At 37.0% G+C, this 19579-nt stretch overlaps 1 protein-coding gene across 7 annotated transcripts in view; it reads right to left on the reverse strand.

Moving 5' to 3' along the window:
* The window catches only part of ZC3H13 (zinc finger CCCH-type containing 13), an 87271-nt gene that overhangs the window by 15055 nt on the left and 52637 nt on the right, over positions 1-19579 (reverse strand). For 3 of the 7 annotated variants that reach the window (XM_057532891.1, XM_057532892.1, XM_057532890.1), the window contains exons 9-13: positions 17096-17406; positions 13966-14430; positions 8087-8278; positions 3948-4031; positions 3043-3595 (exon numbers count right to left, since the gene is read on the reverse strand). In XM_057532891.1, the coding sequence (XP_057388874.1) occupies positions 3043-3595; positions 3948-4031; positions 8087-8278; positions 13966-14430; positions 17096-17406 (1605 nt within the window). The remainder of the gene's footprint in view (positions 1-3042; positions 3596-3947; positions 4032-8086; positions 8279-13965; positions 14431-17095; positions 17407-19579) is intronic. The other 4 variants (XM_007186832.3, XM_007186830.3, XM_057532893.1 and 1 more) reach the window with 3 other exon arrangements.

Raw genomic sequence — 19579 nt, forward strand, 5'->3', positions numbered from 1 at the left:
GAATAAGTTAGTTATGTCATAAACCCAGTGCCAGTCATGTTGCGGGTACACTGTAAAAATCGATTTCTTCTCATCTCTTAGAACTAAATCTTCTGCTTGATGACAAATTAATAAAATAATTCATATGTTAACTATATTTCTTGGTCTTCAGTTAAACTTTAAATGACTAGTGATTTATATCTCTGGATACTTAAGTTATTCTAGTGTTTTCCTATATTTTTGTTAAATTTTGACCACTTTTTTTTTTTTTAAGCTAACAATGTTTGTAAATACTATGGCCAAAAGCTGAGAAACACTGCAGTACATGAGCACATTATCTCCTTGACAGCTCATTGATATAGATGAGCAACCAGGTGGAAAAGGAGACCCCAGATGGAGTAATGACAACTCACACGCCCAAGCTTGTGCAATTCCTTATCAAAAGCTCCTGCCATCATTAGGCACTCTCTGTCCCCATTCTTTGAATCTGGGCTGGCCCAGTGACTTACTATGACAGGAAGATGTGGTGAAAATGACAGTTTAAGTTTGGACATTTAGGACTCAAGAGGCCTTGCAGCTTCTGCTTTTGCCTTATTGGTATGTTTCTACTATCATATGCAAAAGCAGAGTTTAGACTACTGGAGGATGAGAGGTCATATGGAAGAGAAAAGAAGATGCCCTAAGCAACAGCCAGCACCAATTGCCAGACATGTGAGTGAGTCCATTTTGGGTCATTCAGACCCAGCTGAACTGCCAGACTGACTGGAGAAACATGAGTGATCCCAAGTGAGACCAGGAGAAGAGCCACTCTGCTGAGCCGAAACAAAATTGCTAACCCACAGAATCATGACCAAATAAATGGTGGTTGTTCTAAACTTCTAACTTCTCATGTGGTTTGATACACAGCAAGAGATAATTGATAACATAAGAAAATATAAAACATGCAAAAAAAACAAAATTTAATTTCAAGGAAGTATCTACAGAAACAAAATTAGAGTAAAATAAATACTACGGCAATCCAACAAACCTTCCTCATAACCATGGTTAAAAACAAAAGTGCTGGATAAATTCAACTACTGAGATGACAATATAATTGATGAAAACATCAAGATGTTAACCTCATATAACTAGTTATTTTATAGAGCTGTTAACTCCTAAATTTCTGGGGCCCTTGTCAATGCCTGGAATGTCTAGCCACGAAAAACTAGAAGAAATTTTGGCTACTGTAAGCTGAGATCAGAAGCATGTAAAATATAATCAAAGCATAGGATTAAATAATAATAAATAAATAACAAAGATTTCAGAATTTTAATCTTAGAAGATAGAGAGTTAAAGAGGTCAGAGGAGAGAAGAGAAATAATATGTACTGTGTGCCTGCATGTGTTAAAGGTATTATCAATTTTATGTTAATGTGAGATTTTTTTTTTTTTTTTAATGTGGGGGAGAGGGAAGTGAGAGAGTGAACTACAGAAAACCTTGGCTGCAGACTGAAGGGAAGGCAAGACCTAATGGAAGAAGCCTCCATTTCTGTGCTACGTTGTTGGTTTATAACCAAAATCCATAATAGCAATGATGAAAAAAGCCTAAAGCAGAGAATGTATTCACCATGAGGCAAATGAGGTAGAGGTAGAGGCAAAGAAATTGAAGATATATAAATTATTTCCAGTTTGTCTTAACAAACTTAAATATACCCTCTATTCTAGTTGGTATTTAAAAAAAAAAAAAGCACTTAATTTTGATATGTTTGGTTTTATGTCTATAAAATCTCAAAATTGACCAGAGTCCAGATTTCTCATGGCTATAGTGATTGGCTTAGCTCTCTTATCTAACTCCTCTATTGATGAGAGCCCCAGCACAGAGAGGGCTACTGAGCTGATAGGTATAACCCTGGGGTCATCCTAGCCATCATTTGGGTAAAAGCCTTCTGAGTCTAAAACTAATACAGAAAAAAAAACAGTGGAGATACACCACTCTATGCTTTGTTTGAGAATCTGGATATAGTCACATCAAAACAAATGAAAACTAACCCTGGACTTCCCAGATACCAGAGCAAATAAGTTCTTATTGGTATTAAAAAAAAAAAAAAAAAAAAGAGAGAGAGAGAAAAGAAAGGAGAAAAGAGAAGATGCCCTCAGATATATAAGATAATAAGGACACATCTTTTTATTCCAATAACCTACTATAACTCCACAACCCAAGAGAGGATACCTCTCTATCTCTCTTCTAGCCATGCAGTGGTTCCAGAATTTCCTCAGTTCTCAGACACTGTGAATGCTTCTGCAGCCTGGGGGTAGTGACTCTAGACTTATACGTACACAAAACTCATAAAGGATTATCAGGAATAGCACAAGCATTATGTCTTGGTGACAAGCCAACTCCATTAACTAGTTATAAAGTGGATATGATGGGACATAAACCCACTGATTCTACCACTTTTAGGTTGGATTCCTGTTAAAAACAAGTCTGTAGCAGTCAAATAAACCAATGTACCATCAAAAATGGCTGTAATTGGGCTTCTCTGGTGGCACAGTGGTTAAGAATCTGCCTGCCAATGCAGGGGTCACGGGTTCGAGCCCTGGTCCGGGAAGATCCCACATGCTGCGGAGCAACTAAGCCCGTGCGCCACAACTACTGAAGCCCATGCACCTAGAGCCCGTGAGCCGCAACAAGAGAAGCCACCGCAATGAGAAGCCCGCGCACCACAACTAAGAGTAGCCCCTGCACACTGCAACTAGAGAAAGCCCGCGCATAGCAACAAAGACCCAAGCCAGCCAAAAATAAATAACTTAATTAATTAATTTTTTTAAAAATGGCTGTAATCAAACAGTAAACAAGAATTATTAACTATATCCCTTGGATACAGAAATAGTAGAATGAGAAAACTTATTTTTTTCTAGATAATTCAAAAGATGTTGAACACCAAATACATAAAATAAAACTAAAATAAAGGAAAATGTAGAGAGGAAAAAGAATTAAGAGGATATCAGGGGCCCCTGAGAAGCATTAAATGGAACTTTCTGAACTCCTCACTGACATGTAAAAAACTGGCTCACAATCACTTACTTTGATTTTCTCTCCTCGTGTCCATCTCTTGGATTCCTGTCTTCTCGGATATCTTCCCGCTTTTCTCTGCGGTCCTCTCGTCCTTTGTCTTTGTCTTCCCACTCCCTCTGGCGTTCTCGTTCTTTCTCCCTCTCTCTCGCTCTTTCTCGTTGTTCTCGCTCTCGCTCTCTCTCCCTCTCCCGCTCTCTCTCCCTCTCCCTTTCTTCTCTCTCCCGCTCCCGCTCTTTTTCCCTGTCTCGCTCCCTCTCCCTTTCCCTCTCTCGATCATGGTCCCGATCTCTCTCTCTTTCCCGGTCTCTCTCTTTCTCTCTCTCTCTCTCCCTCTCCCGTTCCCTAGCACGCTCTCTTTCTAGTTCTCTTTCTTTCTCTCTCTCCCGATCCCTCTCCCGTTCCCTCTCTCTCTCCCGCTCCCGCTCTCTTTCCCGATCTCTTTCCCTAGTCCTGTCGTCTCTTCTATCATCCGTTCTGTCTACTCTTCGTTCCTCTCTTCTTTCATCACGCTCAAGCTCGTCATTCCTTCCCTGATGTCGAATTGGTGAGCTTGGTCTTTGATCTACAATGAAAACCAAGTTTTGTCAGTGATTAATTTCACAGATAACCTATTGGTAAGACAGTATGGCAAATCTTACATTTTATCTGTGTATAGGGTCACACTGGCAACAAATATAAATCAGGTACTGTATTTACTTTTAATTTAATCATCCAAATAATCACCACTAGATGTTTAAAAATATTTCTTTTTCTTAAAGGTAATTTTTATTTGCCCTCTAACTACCATGTTTTCTGCTCCCCATCAACCCCCCTCCCGCCTCCCACTGATCCACCTTTGATCTTTCTCTGCATGCTCCCTACCCTGCCTCCAGCCCACTGCTCCAACCCCACTTTCTGCCATCTCTACCCTTCACCTCTGATCTTCTCTGTCCCCCCAGCAGGACCTGAGAACACTGGTGGCAAAGGATAGGGGCAGCAGGAGGTGTAGAAGATAGGAGCTGAAGGAAAAAAAAAATTTCCCTCGTAAGTCACACCTCTAATTTCAGGCCGAAATATATACACATCAAAGTGCAGCTATTATGTGAGGAAAATATAGTAGAACAAAACATCTGTCAATATTTGTTGCTGCAACATCAATTTATCATAAACTAGAATATTAAGGGTACTGATGCTTAGCAATCTTGAAATAATCAAATGTAAAAAGTGTTTCATATTAGTGATATATATTTATAATTAATAACTAATCGACTAAAAATTTTATTTAATCATATAACTGATTACTCAGATGAAGCGCTGTTTTCTTAAAATGTTAAATGATAACTCATCACATTTATATATATATATATATATATATATATATATTATATATTTTTTTAAATACATGAATCATATAAACACAAACTGAATGCATGCTACCTAGTATGCCCAGTTGAGAAATTAGTCTGGGATCAAAAGATGTCTAAGAAAATGGCATGAACTTTTCCACAGAGATAGCCATTTTTGAAAGTAGGTCACTGTGCTATGATCTAGGCTACTGTGATGTCTCTATTTTCACACTACACAGTATTGTTTACTAGTTAAGTCATAAAAGGCATACTACAATATGGCCAACAGGTTTGTAAGTGAAAACTCTGACATCAACTTATTAAGCAGAATAATTTTAGGATATTTTTAGTGAAGGGTTCAATCTAATAATTTGAATTTCCTTTCTTATCACAGATGAAAAAGATAAGAATTATCCATATTTATTAGATCAAGATATGAAAATTCACAGAATTTTAAAGCTAAAACAAAACAAAGCTAAACCTTGTCCAGCCCCTTTACCCCTTTTCTTCTTAGAATTTATGGTCAGAAGTTGATTTGTCAAAGTCACAGAGATGGTAGATACTTGGGATATCAGGACTAGAAGTCAATTTTCTTAAATCCTTTTTTACTTTTGCTGAAACCAGTTTAAATTTAAAATGGTTCTATTGTACTGCACTCTAGATTCCTGGAAGGCTGTACACTCATGTCTTAGACTGTCTGAATTCTTGGTTTGGGGATCATACTAATGTCACAATGATTACAAAACAACCTGAAACAAGTTCAATACTGCAACTTATAGCAATTCATACTTGAAATTCCTGATTATAGCAGTCTTAGGGAACAGACTCATTTACTCAGGCAAGCTTTTTTTGACAAATAAAAACTCTATTTTCCCAACCACAATGACAAGGTTACTTACTTCAGAGAAAATGGAAAGGAACACCACTTTAACACATCTCAACTATCTTCCCTATCTTTCCCCAAAAATGTGTTCTTCAAAAGCGTGCTTCTCTTCATGTATTTCCTTATTTTAATGAATGGTATACCTATTCATGACAGCTGGAAACCTCTGAGTTTTCCAAGTCCCGTCATATTCAAGTACCATCAATTTCACTCTCAAAATATTTCTTTATTCTATTTCCTCTCTCAATCCCTAAAATTAATATTGTTAACTTAGACTTTGATCAGCTCTTCTTAGATGCCCATGTTATCAATGGTCTAACTGGTGGGTATCCTTGTCTTCAGTCTTTTGCCAGACTCCTTAATACCTTTTTTCTTTTTCTTTTTTTGAGGAAAACTCTGTATTTTTTTCCAGCTGCTAAACAAACAAACAAACAAAAAAACTGCTTAAAAGCACTTATCTCCTAGGCAATGAAAAAGGCAAATAAATCCAAAATTTTTAGCCTGACTTTCTAGGCCATTTACAATGTGGTCTATAGTCTCTCACCCATCCTTCTTCCTAGCTTCTTTCCTTCCCTACCAATTATAGCACACCTCTACTCCAACCTCATAATTCTTTACTACTCCAAAGCATATGTTTCTTTTAGTCCTGTGTGTCTGCACATGCTGCACCCTCTCCCTGCAGTGTTTCTTCCATGGTTCCTTCTAGCCAACTCCAATTTATCTTTCAGGCCCTAATTCAGATGTCTCTTCTTTAGGAAGCTTTTATAGATTGCCTCAGTATTCTGTCTGCATCTTTGTCCTCTCACAGAACTTTATATAGTAGTAGTATTTATCATATTTAACTGTCTATTTGTACCCTAATTAGGCTGTGAAGAACTAACGGGAAGATTTAAATTCCTGAGCACAGAACAAGGTCCTGAACACACCTCTACCTTCAACCTTTATCTATCTCCCTTTGCTCACCACACTCTAGTCACAATGATCTTATTTCAAACTCTAGGACATACTAAGCTATTTCCTATCTCAGGGAATCGGCACACGTTCTTTCCTCTGCATGGAATGTTTTTACCCTCCAATACTTGCAATGCTAGCTTCTTCCCTTGCATTTATGCCTCTGCATAAATGTCATCGCAAATTTTTCATAAGCACACTACCTGAATAAAGTAGGTCCCTCTCATCCTTTATTTCTATCTGGATCCCTCGTATGTTTCCTTGACAGCACCCAACAATCACTTTTCTTTTTTCAGGGGGGATATCGTCCCCTTTATAAAGTTCTACAAGCACAAGTGTTGTACTCCAAAAACCTAGCAAAGTGCATGGGTACTCAATAAACATTTATAGAATATATCATTATCAAAAATATATTTCTCTTTCAATCATACAACTGATATTTATTGAAGTAGTTACAGTAAAATAAAATAAAAAGGGAATAAGACTTAGAGTCAGAAGACCTGAGTTTGACTTTTAGCTTTAGAACTTACTTCTCTAACACTGGAAAAATCACTACCCTTCTCTTAGCCCAAATCTCCTAAAATATGAAACATAGATTCTCTTATCATACCTAAACTCACGGATATTGAAAGATAAAAGGATTTAAAATATACATTCTCTGACTTAATATTATAAAGAATATTTGATTTAATTCAGCCCACTGTGAAGCATCAATGCTCAATTCCCTACTCCATGAAGTCTTGTACTATATTAATCTCAGCATTACAGCAAACCTTACTTTAGTAACCAGGCAAGGTTAGTAAGACCTTCATAAGGTCATAAATGTTTAAAGGCCCTAATCTGTACAGAATAAAAGCTTGTTAAAGAAAGTACTTATAACCCTTCTTAAATGCCTTCTAGTATCTTGCTTCAAAACTGATTTAAGGGACTTCCCTGGTGGCGCAGTGGTTAAGAATCTGCCTGCCAATGCAGGGGGACATGGGTTCAACCCCTGGTCCGGGAAAATCCCACATGCCACGGAACAACTAAGCCCGTGCACCACAACTACTGAGCCTGCGCTCTGGAGCCCATGAGCCACAACTACTGAGCCCACGTGCCACAACTACTGAAGCCCATGCGCCTAGAGCCCGTGCTCCGCAACAAGAGAAGCCACCGCAATGAGAAGCCCCCGTACTGCAACGAAGAGTAGTCCCCGCTCGCCACAACTAGAGAGAGCCCGCACGTAGCAACGAAGACCCAACGCAGCCAAAAATAAATAAATAAATAAATTTATTTTTTTTTTTAAAACTGATTTAAGAGATCATCTAGTAAGAGTAACAGAACATTTTTAGCTTAAAATATACAAGAATTTAAAATGAGCTAAACCAAGTATTACATACTCTCAGAAAGGAACACAAATAAAACATTTCTCCAAACAACCCCCAGCCCTATCTTCATCAGTTTTTTCTTGTTTCTCCCTGGCAGTCCTTACAAGGCTGTGTATCACAGCTAGTGAGTGAGTGGCCAGGATACTCAGATGAGAAACTTTACCTCCTGAATCAGAAATACCTGAAATGTCACCCAAGCATCTATATTCTATAAAACGTTGTGAGCTGTTTGGTTAAGGTAAGAGACATACAGCAAGGCACCTTAACTCTTGCAGTATGCAAGTACCTACTAATTCAGTATCTGCTCTGTTACCAAGTAGGTACTGGTAGCTAGCTATTTACATAATCTCTCCTAAACTAAGTAAAAAAGGAAGATTATATGAATAAGTATAATAATTTAAAATGTGTCAACAAGCAAAAGTCTTAAAAGATACTTTGTTAAAAAGTAAATGGATAATGGTTGAAAAAAAAAAACAATTCTCCCAATCGATGTTGGTCACTATTTAATAATATTTCATTCAACAAACCTCTCTCTCTGTTGTCACGACGGTCTCTCTCTCCATGTCTTCTCTCAAAGGAAGAATCTCTTGCTTGATCTCTGTTGTCTCTTTCAGGATATCTGTCTCTTTCAGGATAGCTACTTCGAGTTTCCCAGCTGTCATGATAGTTGCTAGTACTACTGTGACTATCAATTTGAGAACCTCTTGTGCCTCGACTTCCTAAACAAAGGATATTCACACAAATATTTAACACGTACACTTTATTCAACAAGTTGTCAGTCACAATCTTTCCTCCTAAAAACATATAAAGATATGTGGGGTTTTTTTGGCTTTGGTGGTTTTCTTTGTATTTCAAAGTGTGGTATTCATTGTCAAAAAGGATATTAAATGTTGGATCAGAACACCCAAGGTGTCTAATGACTGACTTGGGTAAGCTAAGTCCCAGTTTTCCCTGTCTATAAGAAAGGACATGTAATGGAATCATAAAGCAAAGAGACTCATTTCAATTAAGCCAAAAAACAACGAAACAAAAAATAAAAACTATTAATTCATATCTAAATCACAGAAATATCATAAAAATAATTAAGGATATGGATATATTGCATTGACTACAGTTTATACTGAAAACATTCCAATACAGAACCAAGGTACTTTGTTGACAGTAGGTGGTACCTGAAATTTTTCATTAAAAAATTGGGAAATGAATGTTCACAGTAGTAACATTTTAGAATGTTCACAGTAGTTATAGCCCCAAACTGGAAAGTACCCAAATGTCTTTCAATGAGTGAAGGCTAAACAAACTGTGGTACATCCAGACCATGGAATATTACAACAAGGAGCAAACTGCTGATACACACAACAACTTGGATGAACCTCAAGGAAATTGTGCTGAGCGAAAAAGCCAATCTCAACAGCATACATACAGCAGGATTCCATTTATGTAACATTTGTGAAATAACAATTATAAAATGATGGACATATTAGTGGTTGCCAGGGGTCAAGGATAGGGGAGGGGATTTGAGTGTGGCTATAAAGAGCTAACACAGGGAGTCTTGTGATGATACAGCTGAGTATCTTGATTGTGGTGATGGTAATACAAGGCTACACAGACACTGTGGAAAACAGTGTGGAGGTTCCTCAAAAAATTACAGAACTACTATATGATCCAGCAATTCCACTTCTGGGTATAGAGCCAGAGGAACTGAAATCAGGATCTGAAAGAGATATCTTTACTCCCATGTTCACTGCAGCATTATTTACAATAGCCAAGACATGGAAGCAACCTAAATGCCCAATGACAGATGAATGGGAAAAAAATGTGGTTAAAAAAAAGTGGTATATACATATAATGGATTCAGCCTTTATAAAGAAGGAAATCCTGCCAGTTGCAACAACACTGAGGAACCTGGAGGATATTATGCTGAGTGAGATAAGTCAGACACAGAAGGACAAATGCTACATCGTATCACTTATATGTGGAATCTAACACAGTCAAACTGATAGAAGCAAAGAGTAGAATGGTGTTGCCAAGGGGCTCCGGGGAGGGGCAACAGGGAGGTATTAGTCAAAGGGTACAAAGTTTCAGTTGTACAAGATGAGTAAGTCCTAGAGATCTACTGTACAGCACAGTGTCTATAGTTAATAATACTGTACTGGAAACTCAAAAATTTGGTAAGAGGGTCGATTGTATGTTAATAGCATTCTCATCTCTCTCACACACACACACACACGCACACACGCACACACACACAAGTAATAAAGAGCGTGAGAAGAAACGTTTACATGTTAATGGCACAGACTGTGGCGGTGGTTTCAAGGGTGTCTACGTGTCTCCCAGCTCAGCAAGTTGTACATATTAACGGTGTACAGCTTTCTGTATGTCAACACACCTCAATAAAGTGGTTTAAAAAACTGCATAGAGCTACACACACACCTTACATATAACAGGCTTTGAGCACTGCAAGAATTATAGCATAATTCTAAATATTTTAATGGGGGTATTTTAATAATCAAAATATCTGTAAAGAATATTTTAGTAATTAAAGACCAGAAAGAAGAAATTTAAAACATTTTTAAAAAAGACTACAAATGGTCTACATATAACATCGAGGAATGAAAAGGTTAAATTGTCAGAACAGATGCTGCTAAGAGAAAATTAGTAAAAAAGTTATGTATGAGGATACAACTCAGAAAACGAAAGAAAGATACAGAGATGGAAAATCTGAAAGTTAAGAATCAAGGAAGACACAGTGAGAAGATTCAACATATGTCTAACATATGTCTAACTATATGCTATTTAAATAGAAAGGTTGAAAGGATAGACTAAGCTATATCATACAAATACTAACCAAAAGAAATCTGTGAGTGGGATAATATTTTTAGACAAAAAAAAACACCATTTGGGATAAAGAGGATCATTCTGTAATGATAAAAGGAATAATTTGCCTTATGTGTACCTACTAGCAACGCCTCAAAATATTCAAAGCAAAAATTGATCAAATTACACAAAATCAACAAATTCAAAATGACAGTGGAAGATTTAACTCACATCTCTGTAATGATAGAAAAAGCAGACTAGAAAAAAAATTAAATGTAGATTTGAAAGCATGGTTAACAAACTTGATCTTAGAGATACACCCTTCATATGGTGCAACCATTAAAAGCATATGCAGAATACATGAAAACTGACTGATGAGCCACAGAATAAGTCTCAACAAAAACAAATGCCAAAAGACTGACTTCAATCTTCTCCGATGACAATGAAAATTGGGGTAGGGGATTTATTTTTAAAAGCATGACTGGAAATTTAAAATCCTATTTCTATACAACTCATGAGTCAAAGAAGAAATCATACTAAAATTCAGAAAGTGTTTAGAACAGATAAATATTATCAAACTGTCAAAAACCAGATAACTAGGGCTTCACTGGTGGCACAGTGGTTGAGAATCCGCCTGCCAAGGCATAGGACACGGGTTTGAGCCCTGGTCTGGGAAGATCCCACATGCCGCGGAGCAACTAAGCCCGTGCGCCATAACTACTGAGCCTGCGCTCTAAAGCCCACGAGCCACAACTACTGAAGCCCGCGCGCCTAGAGCCTGTGCTCCGCAACAAGAGAAGCCACCGCAACGAGAAGCCTGTGTACCGCAACCCTGCTCGCTGCAACTAGAGAAAGCCCGTGTGCAGCAACGATGCAGCCAAAAATAAAAATAAATAAATTTATATATATATAAAAAAAGATAACATCATTTATACATAAATTGTTCCAAATAAGAGAAAAAAAGAAGCAACACTTTCCAACACATTTTATATGGCTACTATAACTCTGATCTCTAAACCAAACAAAGACAATATAAAAAACAAAAGCTATGCAGTGGTATGGTGGAACCAGAGAGCCAACTGTGTGCACCTCTTCCCATGTCCACACTGAGTGACGTTAGTAGCTCAAAATCTGCTATGGCAGGAGTAATTTATACCATGGAAATTGGCATTAGCTACAAACCAGGGCTTTTATCCTGAAGAGTAAGTTGTTAAATATTTACCATCATACCATTGATTATATGCCAATCTCAATTAAAAACAAAGATGCTTAATTCAAAATTAAATTTTAACACACCTATTTTAGAACTTTTTTAAAAAATGAAATGTGTATGTATCTTAGAAATGCAAGAATAGTTCTAAATTTTAAAAAATACATTAACATAAGTAACAAGGTAAAAGAGACTGACTATATGATCTCAAGATACAGAAAAGCAGTCATGATAGAAGCTGTCAGCTAAGTTTGGAAAATTAGGAGACATCCTTAACACAATAAAAAGCATCTGCTAAAAATTTACAAACACCATGCTTAATGGTGAAATGCCAGCAATAATCCTTTAAAATCTGAAACAAAGCAAAGAAGCCCATTATATCACTTGTAGTAAAAAGTTCATTGAAACAGCTGCTCAGCAGGTTACTTGACAGTAAATACATAATACTCAGAAAGGAAGAGCCAAATCTGTTCCCATACATAAATGTTTAAGAGAATCTAATTAGATCTACTAAGAAAATACAGCAACATCACAATGTAAGTATAAAAATATTAATTACCATTTCCATACACCAGCAATAAGCATCAGAAAAAATGTTTTAAAATATATTATTTGGTGCACCTGTACACAGTTATTCACTTAAGCAGTATTCAAAAACAAAAAAAAGATTAGAACACCTAAATATATAGGATTTATCAACTTTATGGTCTATCCTACAACATACACGATGCACCCTTTCAAAAGGAGGTGGCTATTTACCAAGTTGACTGATACGGAACCAGCTCCAAGATTTTTTTTTTTTAAATAAATTTATTTATTTATTTATTTATTTTTGGCTGTGTTGGGTCTCTGCTGCTGCACACAGGCTTTCTCTAGTTGCGGCGAGCGGGGGCTACACTCTGTTGTGGTGCGTGGGCTTCTCATTGAGGTGGCTTCTCTTGTTGCAGAGCACGGGCTCTAGGTGTGTGGGCTTCAGTAGTTGTGGCACACGGGCTCAGTAGCTGTGGCTCGCAGGTTCCAGAGCGCAGGCTCAGTAGTTGCGGCACATGGGCTTAGCTACTCCATGGCATGTGGGATCTTCCTGGACCAGGGCTCAAACCTGTGTCCTCTGCATGGGCAGGTGGATTCTTAACCACTGCACCACCAGGGAAGTCCCCAAGATATTTTTTAAGTGAAAACAGCAGGGTATAGAGTATATAGTTGTGTGTTTTTTTAAATAAAAATATTTTTTAAAATTATATTTGTAAAACCAGAGGAGAAAATGAATAGACATATACATCTGCTTGTGTAGAATATTCTTCAGATGGATACATACAAAATTGGCGAAAGAAGGAACCAGGTCAGGGATAGAAAGGAGGCTTTCACTATACATCCTTTTGCAGCTTTGAAATTCTGAACCATGTGAATGCATTATTAAAAAGAGAGAATTTTTTTTTTAAGTACCATTTACAATGGCAACAAAAATAGAGGGTACCCAGGAACAAAACATGTACAAGACCTTAACAGAAAAAGTTACAATCAATAAATTTAATGTATGTGAAATAAAAATCCAACAGTTTTCCATGAAATTAAAAAAAAAAAAAGACAACTCATTTTTTAAATGTATATGAAAAAGCGAAGGCCCAAGAAAAGCCAAGACAACGACGAAGGAGAAGGTGAGGGGCCTTCATCTTAACAAGAAACTGTAATACTGACCAGGATAAACCAACAGGCCTACGGAAAAGAGTAAGAGTGGTCAGAATCCTGCAGCAGTGTTTTGGGGAAGGGGAGCGAAGTGGGTGGAGGAAGAGAGAGGTCAAAGCTAACTCAGTTAAGGCAGTTTGGAGACAGTCAAAAACATATAGGTAGGTAGTTATTGATGATAATGGTGATGGCAAATGGTTTTTAGAGGAAGATAAGAAAAATGGCTCAAGATCCGGATATGTGATGTTTTGAGGTGGTTCTGAAGCAAGCACAAGTACTAATGAATACACAAGTCAGTCACTTCTGACACCACCAATTTTGAAAGCCCACCATTTAATCTCATTTTAATGATCATTTTATCTATATACCTGTTTATTAGAAATTATTTCTTTTTGATGCTACTTTTTTGCCTGATAGCAATTTTCTTAGTGTTCCACATTAAACAAGATGGTAGGCATGACTGGACATAATTCAACCAGGAGGTCTAAGTCAGGCCCCATCTATCTTCTGCTACTGTAGCTAATAATTCCTATTCGGAGCTTATAGGGAAAATCACAAATTCAATTAATTGAAAATTACTTTGACAAAGTGATAATGAACGTCAGAAATAATATCTTTAGAAAACAAATCTTAGGAGGTTAATAATTTCTCTATGAACATACAACATACAGTTCACTGACAAGTCAAAAACCTTACCCTTTTCAGGTAACTCTGGACCTCTTCCCCTACTTCTGCCCATCCGATCATTCCTAATTTCACTTCGAGACTCAGTTCTGGACTCATTTCTTATTTCAGTGCGAGAACTTTCTTCTCTCAAATGGTTTCTGCCATAACTTCGGGATTCTTCCTGATATGCGTCCTCCTTTCGATGAGCATCTCGACTTTCACGGTCCCTGTAGTCGTGGGCATCACGAGTAGACCGAGAATCTCTGGGATCGCGGCTCTCTTTGTTATCTCTGCTGTAATCTCGCATCTCCCTGGAGTCCCGAATGTCTCTGGAGTCTCTTAGTTCCCTTCGGTCTCTAGTATCTCTGGCATCTCTCCGATCCCGACCATCTCGAGGTTCTCTGTCATCTCTGTGGTCTCTAGAAGAGCTCTGATCCTGTTCATACTCTCGTTCTTCTCTTGTGTCCTTTTCTCTATCCCTTTTTCCTCTAGTCTCTGTAACGCAATTTTGGAAATACACTGTAATTCACAAAATTTTAGGAAACCAGACGATGTATTTAATACAGAGCTTTAAATTTTTTAATACAATGGTAATTCATACTCTTTACAAAAAATAAAAGGAGAAAACATGGGCAAATGAGAAAAATAAAACTATCTGTAAGCTAAAATTCCAAAGGTAATTTTATTAACACCTGGATTATTTGTCTTGATTGGATAAACTTTGAACACGATCTTCTCGATCTTCTCACATCAACGTACCCATACTTACAAATCTTAAACAACTGAAACAAGTAAGTTGATCTATCAATGATGGCCTACTTTTTAGAAATCACTTTTAGATCCAGAGGCACAAGTGACTTTAATCATCTCTACCAAGTATTAGGCCAGACTAGAGCACACATGACTACCTCCAATGTACTTAAGCACTTGAGACTAGCCTACAATTAGTATGCTGGCTGGTAAACACATACTGTTATTCACCCTTTCTCTCTCTCTCTCTTATTTATTTATTTTTTTGAGCTATTTAATGAAATCACACTCCTGTCTCTAAAGAGTTTTCTACTTAAGGCATTTTCTAACATTTCATAGAAAAATTTAAAAAAATAATTTCAGTTTTAAAAAAGCTGGAATGAACCTCAATAGTTATTTAATCTAAACTTGTCATTGTATAAATGAAGGAACAGAGGCCCAGAGCTTAAATGGTTTAGTCAGCCCCGTACATCATAGGAATTTGCAAAGATTAGAAACTATTCTTTAGAGATGCCTAGAAAAGTATAAATTGATTACAGCATAAATCTGATATGAACTGAAAGAATTAACAAGAGACCCTCAAAGAACAAACCCTGTACTTTTTATCAGATTCCTTCATAAATTGCTCTTACACTCTGGAACAGCCCCAAGATCTGAGGCTATTTTAGCAACTGTAGCAGCTCTTGGTCGAGGACATTATAAATTTACCTATGGCTAGGTCCACAGACTTTCTCTGCCCAGTATCCACAAGACCCCCTAGATTCTCATCAATAACTCAATAACTTATCGCCCCTGCAACATAACTGCCCATATGCCTACATCCATGAATGCCATATAAGGACAGAAGCGCTAGGCAAGAATCTGACAACATCCCCATCTCTTCTTGTGCACATCTATCCCTTCCAGTCCTCCTCCAGTACCAACTGTGCCTAGAAATTTGTTCACTTAGTATTAGATTCTCTTTTTATGATACCCCCAGCTGTCTTTACGAATACATCTAGTTACTATATTTTGTTCTTTACCTACCTCCCCATCCTTTCACTAAAATTATTCTTATTTCAAAAAATGACCTCTAAATAGAGAGGAATATACACCTACTACACCTCTTGTATGGAAGGTTAAAGAAGCATCCTCCTTACAAAGAACCTAAAAATGTATGGTTTATTATTAAAAGGATTCCTCCTATAACATAAACCCCTCTTACTGCAAAAAGCATTCCTATGAGACTCAACTGCATACTAAATTTCCCCTTCATTAGTGTGTTTAATAAATTATGTTTTGAAATAATAGTTTTCATTCAGTAAGTAGTCACGAAATATATACTATATTCCCAGTCAACTCTAGTTGTTCATAGATAGGTATAAGAGAATTTTCCCATCTTACCAATGTTCCATAAATACTGCTATGCTGATCTGATTCCAAAATCATGTACACAAGGAATAATTCTTTAAAATAGGTGCTCTCTCCAGTCCCTACCTATGCATCCATCATTTCTTGAATAAAATAACTTGCACTGTTGATTGGAAGAGAAAAACTAACTTCGACACGTTTCATAGGTGACTGCTATACGATACTCAAATTGTGACTTTTTGTCAGTCTTGTGTGGGGTGCAGAAGCATGCTGTACGATGCTTTAAAAATGCATATTAAACAGAAATGTTGTTGCAAGTCAGCAAGTATTGTATTTCCTGAGTACTCATTATGTTAAAAAACTAACTCAGGAGATGTTAGGAAAAAGACTTGTTAAGTTAAAGAAACAAGGACAAGGAGCTTAGATAAGAAATACAGAAAGAGATGAGAGCTAACAGATTGTATTGACAAGTTTTGATGATAACAACATCTCAGCATCAACAGAAAATAGCAAATTCAAAGTTAACATAATTCTCAGGGATCTAGAAAGGAAAACTGCTTTGCTTGACTTCTTTGTTGAGTTAGACCTGGAATACTGATCACTTGGTTCACACTGACTTTCTGAACATTCCCCCAGCCCTCACCTCTTTGTCAAAATATTTCTGATATGTTCAAACTCTGCTCCCTGGTTTGCTTTTCTTTCCTTCACCTCTGTTGTTTTTAAAGAATTAGCTAAGCAATTAGACTGATGCTCTAAGAATCATACCATTCCAAATTTCTAGAACTTGGAAGTACTCAAGTAAAACATAACTAAAGAAAGGACCAACTTAGCATACATATAAATGCCCACTTACATCTATTTAGTAGCTTACATTTCCATGTCCTTCAGCACCTCCTATTGCCCTCAAGAGCTATCATCCATGTGTTACAGAGACGTAGTATAACACAGTTCTCTTCTGTCCCTTATTTTAACAATAAATCTGAACGTCCATTTTTTTTAATAAAGAAAATATTCACTTAAAGAACTCTAAAAAAAAAAAAAACCACAATAGAGTATTTACCTTCCCTCCTTTCATGACGCCGATCATGAGACTGTGAAGTTCGTTCATGATCATGCCTCCCTTTTTCTCTCATTGGAGACCGATGTCGTGGGGGACTTTGCTTTCTCTGAGGAGAAGACAGAGAGTGTGAAGGATAGGGAGAAGCAGAGCGGCGTAAAGGTGGAGTTACTGTCCTCTGATAAGATGGTGAAGGAGTTCTTTTTCGGCGAGGAGAAGGAGAATGTCTTTGAATAGATGATCCTGATTGTGAGGAAGATGAGTGATGTCTAGAAGATATAGGAGAATGATGCTGTCCTGCTGGGGAAGTGGACCTATAAAGAAAGCAACAACAATAAAAAAATGTGTTCAAGAGCTTTCATTTCTAGCCAAAGGAAAATCTTCTTTAAAAACAAAGAAAGAAACAAACAAAAAAACCTGAATGTAAAAGTTAAAGCTAAAAGTGTGAGTAATAATTCCAAGATAAATTTTAATTCACAATGATGTAAAATCATTAACAAGTTGATTTTTAAAGATCTGACTGATTTTGAAGTCAGCTTGAGACAACAGTTCTAGATGAGACATACACTGCCCTTCTCCTGAGCTTTGGCTCCAAGGCACACTCCCTTTTCCAGGTAACATTCTCCCTGAGCACAGATGGTTCTTACTCTCACGTAAAGTATGGAACTCACTCTTACCAGAGATAATCTCTGACAGTGTAAATAGGTATTGGAGGAGGGAACCCACAAAGAGCTAAAGAGAAAACACACTAGTAAGATCTAGATAGAAAGTGGGTGTAAGAACGCCTATTATTCAGGGCTGTGGGAGAAGGGAAAAGCTACCACCAGCTACGCCAAACAAAAGTTTGCACTGCCTGGGCTGACATTTAGGATAGGGAAAGAAAGCTGGAGTTAAGGAAAGGACATACTGTCTATACTGTCTTTATCTTAAATAACCTGCCTTCACTCTTGGGCAGCACAAACTGAAATTTAGTTCATAAGCTTTGGTTTAACTGAGGCTTCCTCTGCTGCCTTCAAATCATCTTCTTTGACTGCTGCCAGAGAAATAACTTATAAACTCATGAAGCACATCTGAATCACTCCTATAATCTGTTATGTCGTGGGCTGTGTCTACAATGAATATGCAAAAGGTGTGTGTGACGGAGAGCTAGAATACACACATTTGGGCAATAACTAAAAAGAAACAGGACTAATGTTTAAAAAACAACACTTCAGACATCACATGCTCAGATAAGTATCATATGTCTCAAAGTAATCATTTTGAGGACAGATGTTTGTTCAAAAAAATTATGAGTTCCTGTCAAAATATTTTAGAATTACCTTCACTGCCTATGATAAATATTTTTTTAACTTCCGCAATGTTGGCAAAATCATTATTAATCCTAAACCAGGATTCCTCAATCTTGACACTACTGACATTTTGTATTCAGTAATTCTTTGTGGTGGCAGGCCGTCCTGTACATTGTAGGATGTCGAGCAGCATCCCTGGCCCCTATCCACTAGAAGCCAGTACCATCTCCCTCCCACCCCCATTCATGCCGATAAAAAACTACTCCAGGCATCTCCAAATGTCCCCAGAGAGGTAAAATCAACCCTGGTTGAGAATCGCTGCTCTAAACTATGCTGTTTATAAATGATGCCTTAGTAGAACTTTTATCAATAAAAGGTTTAAATCTATAAAATACATGTTACTGAGTCAAGAAAGTGGTCAGATATATAGGAAAGAATTTTGCAAAACAGAAATTAAGCAAATAAACAAAATCACCTTTTGGATAATAGTTGACTTAAAAAATAAAAGTTAGCTAACTAGAACACCACATTATCCTAAACATTATAGTTATTTATGATTCTGCAGTACTTTCATGCTTTTAATAAAAATTGTTATTCCTTTCTCACATAAAAAAAATGAGACATAAACCACCATAACTTGAGTCTAAACTGAAATTTATTTACTAACAGATATGAGTACAAATGCTCAGTGGGTCTTGCCCAAATTTGGAAAACCATTTATGACCAATGGCTATTCAAATACTGAACAGAAAAATCACTGCAAGACTGAGAAATTCTAATTTGACTATCGTTTGGTGCTTTCCAATTTCAATTTCATTAGGTTCTAGTCAGTTTGGAAACACCTAAACTGAAAAAAATAAAGAATGTGGCTCTCCACTGAACTGACATGACATTTTGGTTAGTTTTGAGTTTATTTCTGGGGTATACTCAAAATTGTTTCAGGAATGTCTGCAATACCCTTTGGTGATTTGTTCACAAAACTTAAATAAAATAGTTCATAAAACTATCTTTTAAAAACACATTACAGTCTAATCACATGTCTATTCCAATTTGGTGTCTATAACATGGAAGAAAAAAATTTCGGTTCAAGCTTACATAATCAAGCTATCATAGTAAGGACAGAGCACCAATGTGTTGTCACGTTACGGCTTCAGCATTTTAACCATATTTTTCTTCCTACTTATCCTTCAGGGGAAAA

The sequence above is a fragment of the Balaenoptera acutorostrata genome, chromosome 18, assembly GCF_949987535.1.
Source record: "Balaenoptera acutorostrata chromosome 18, mBalAcu1.1, whole genome shotgun sequence".
Classification (NCBI taxonomy): Eukaryota; Metazoa; Chordata; class Mammalia; order Artiodactyla; family Balaenopteridae; genus Balaenoptera; species Balaenoptera acutorostrata.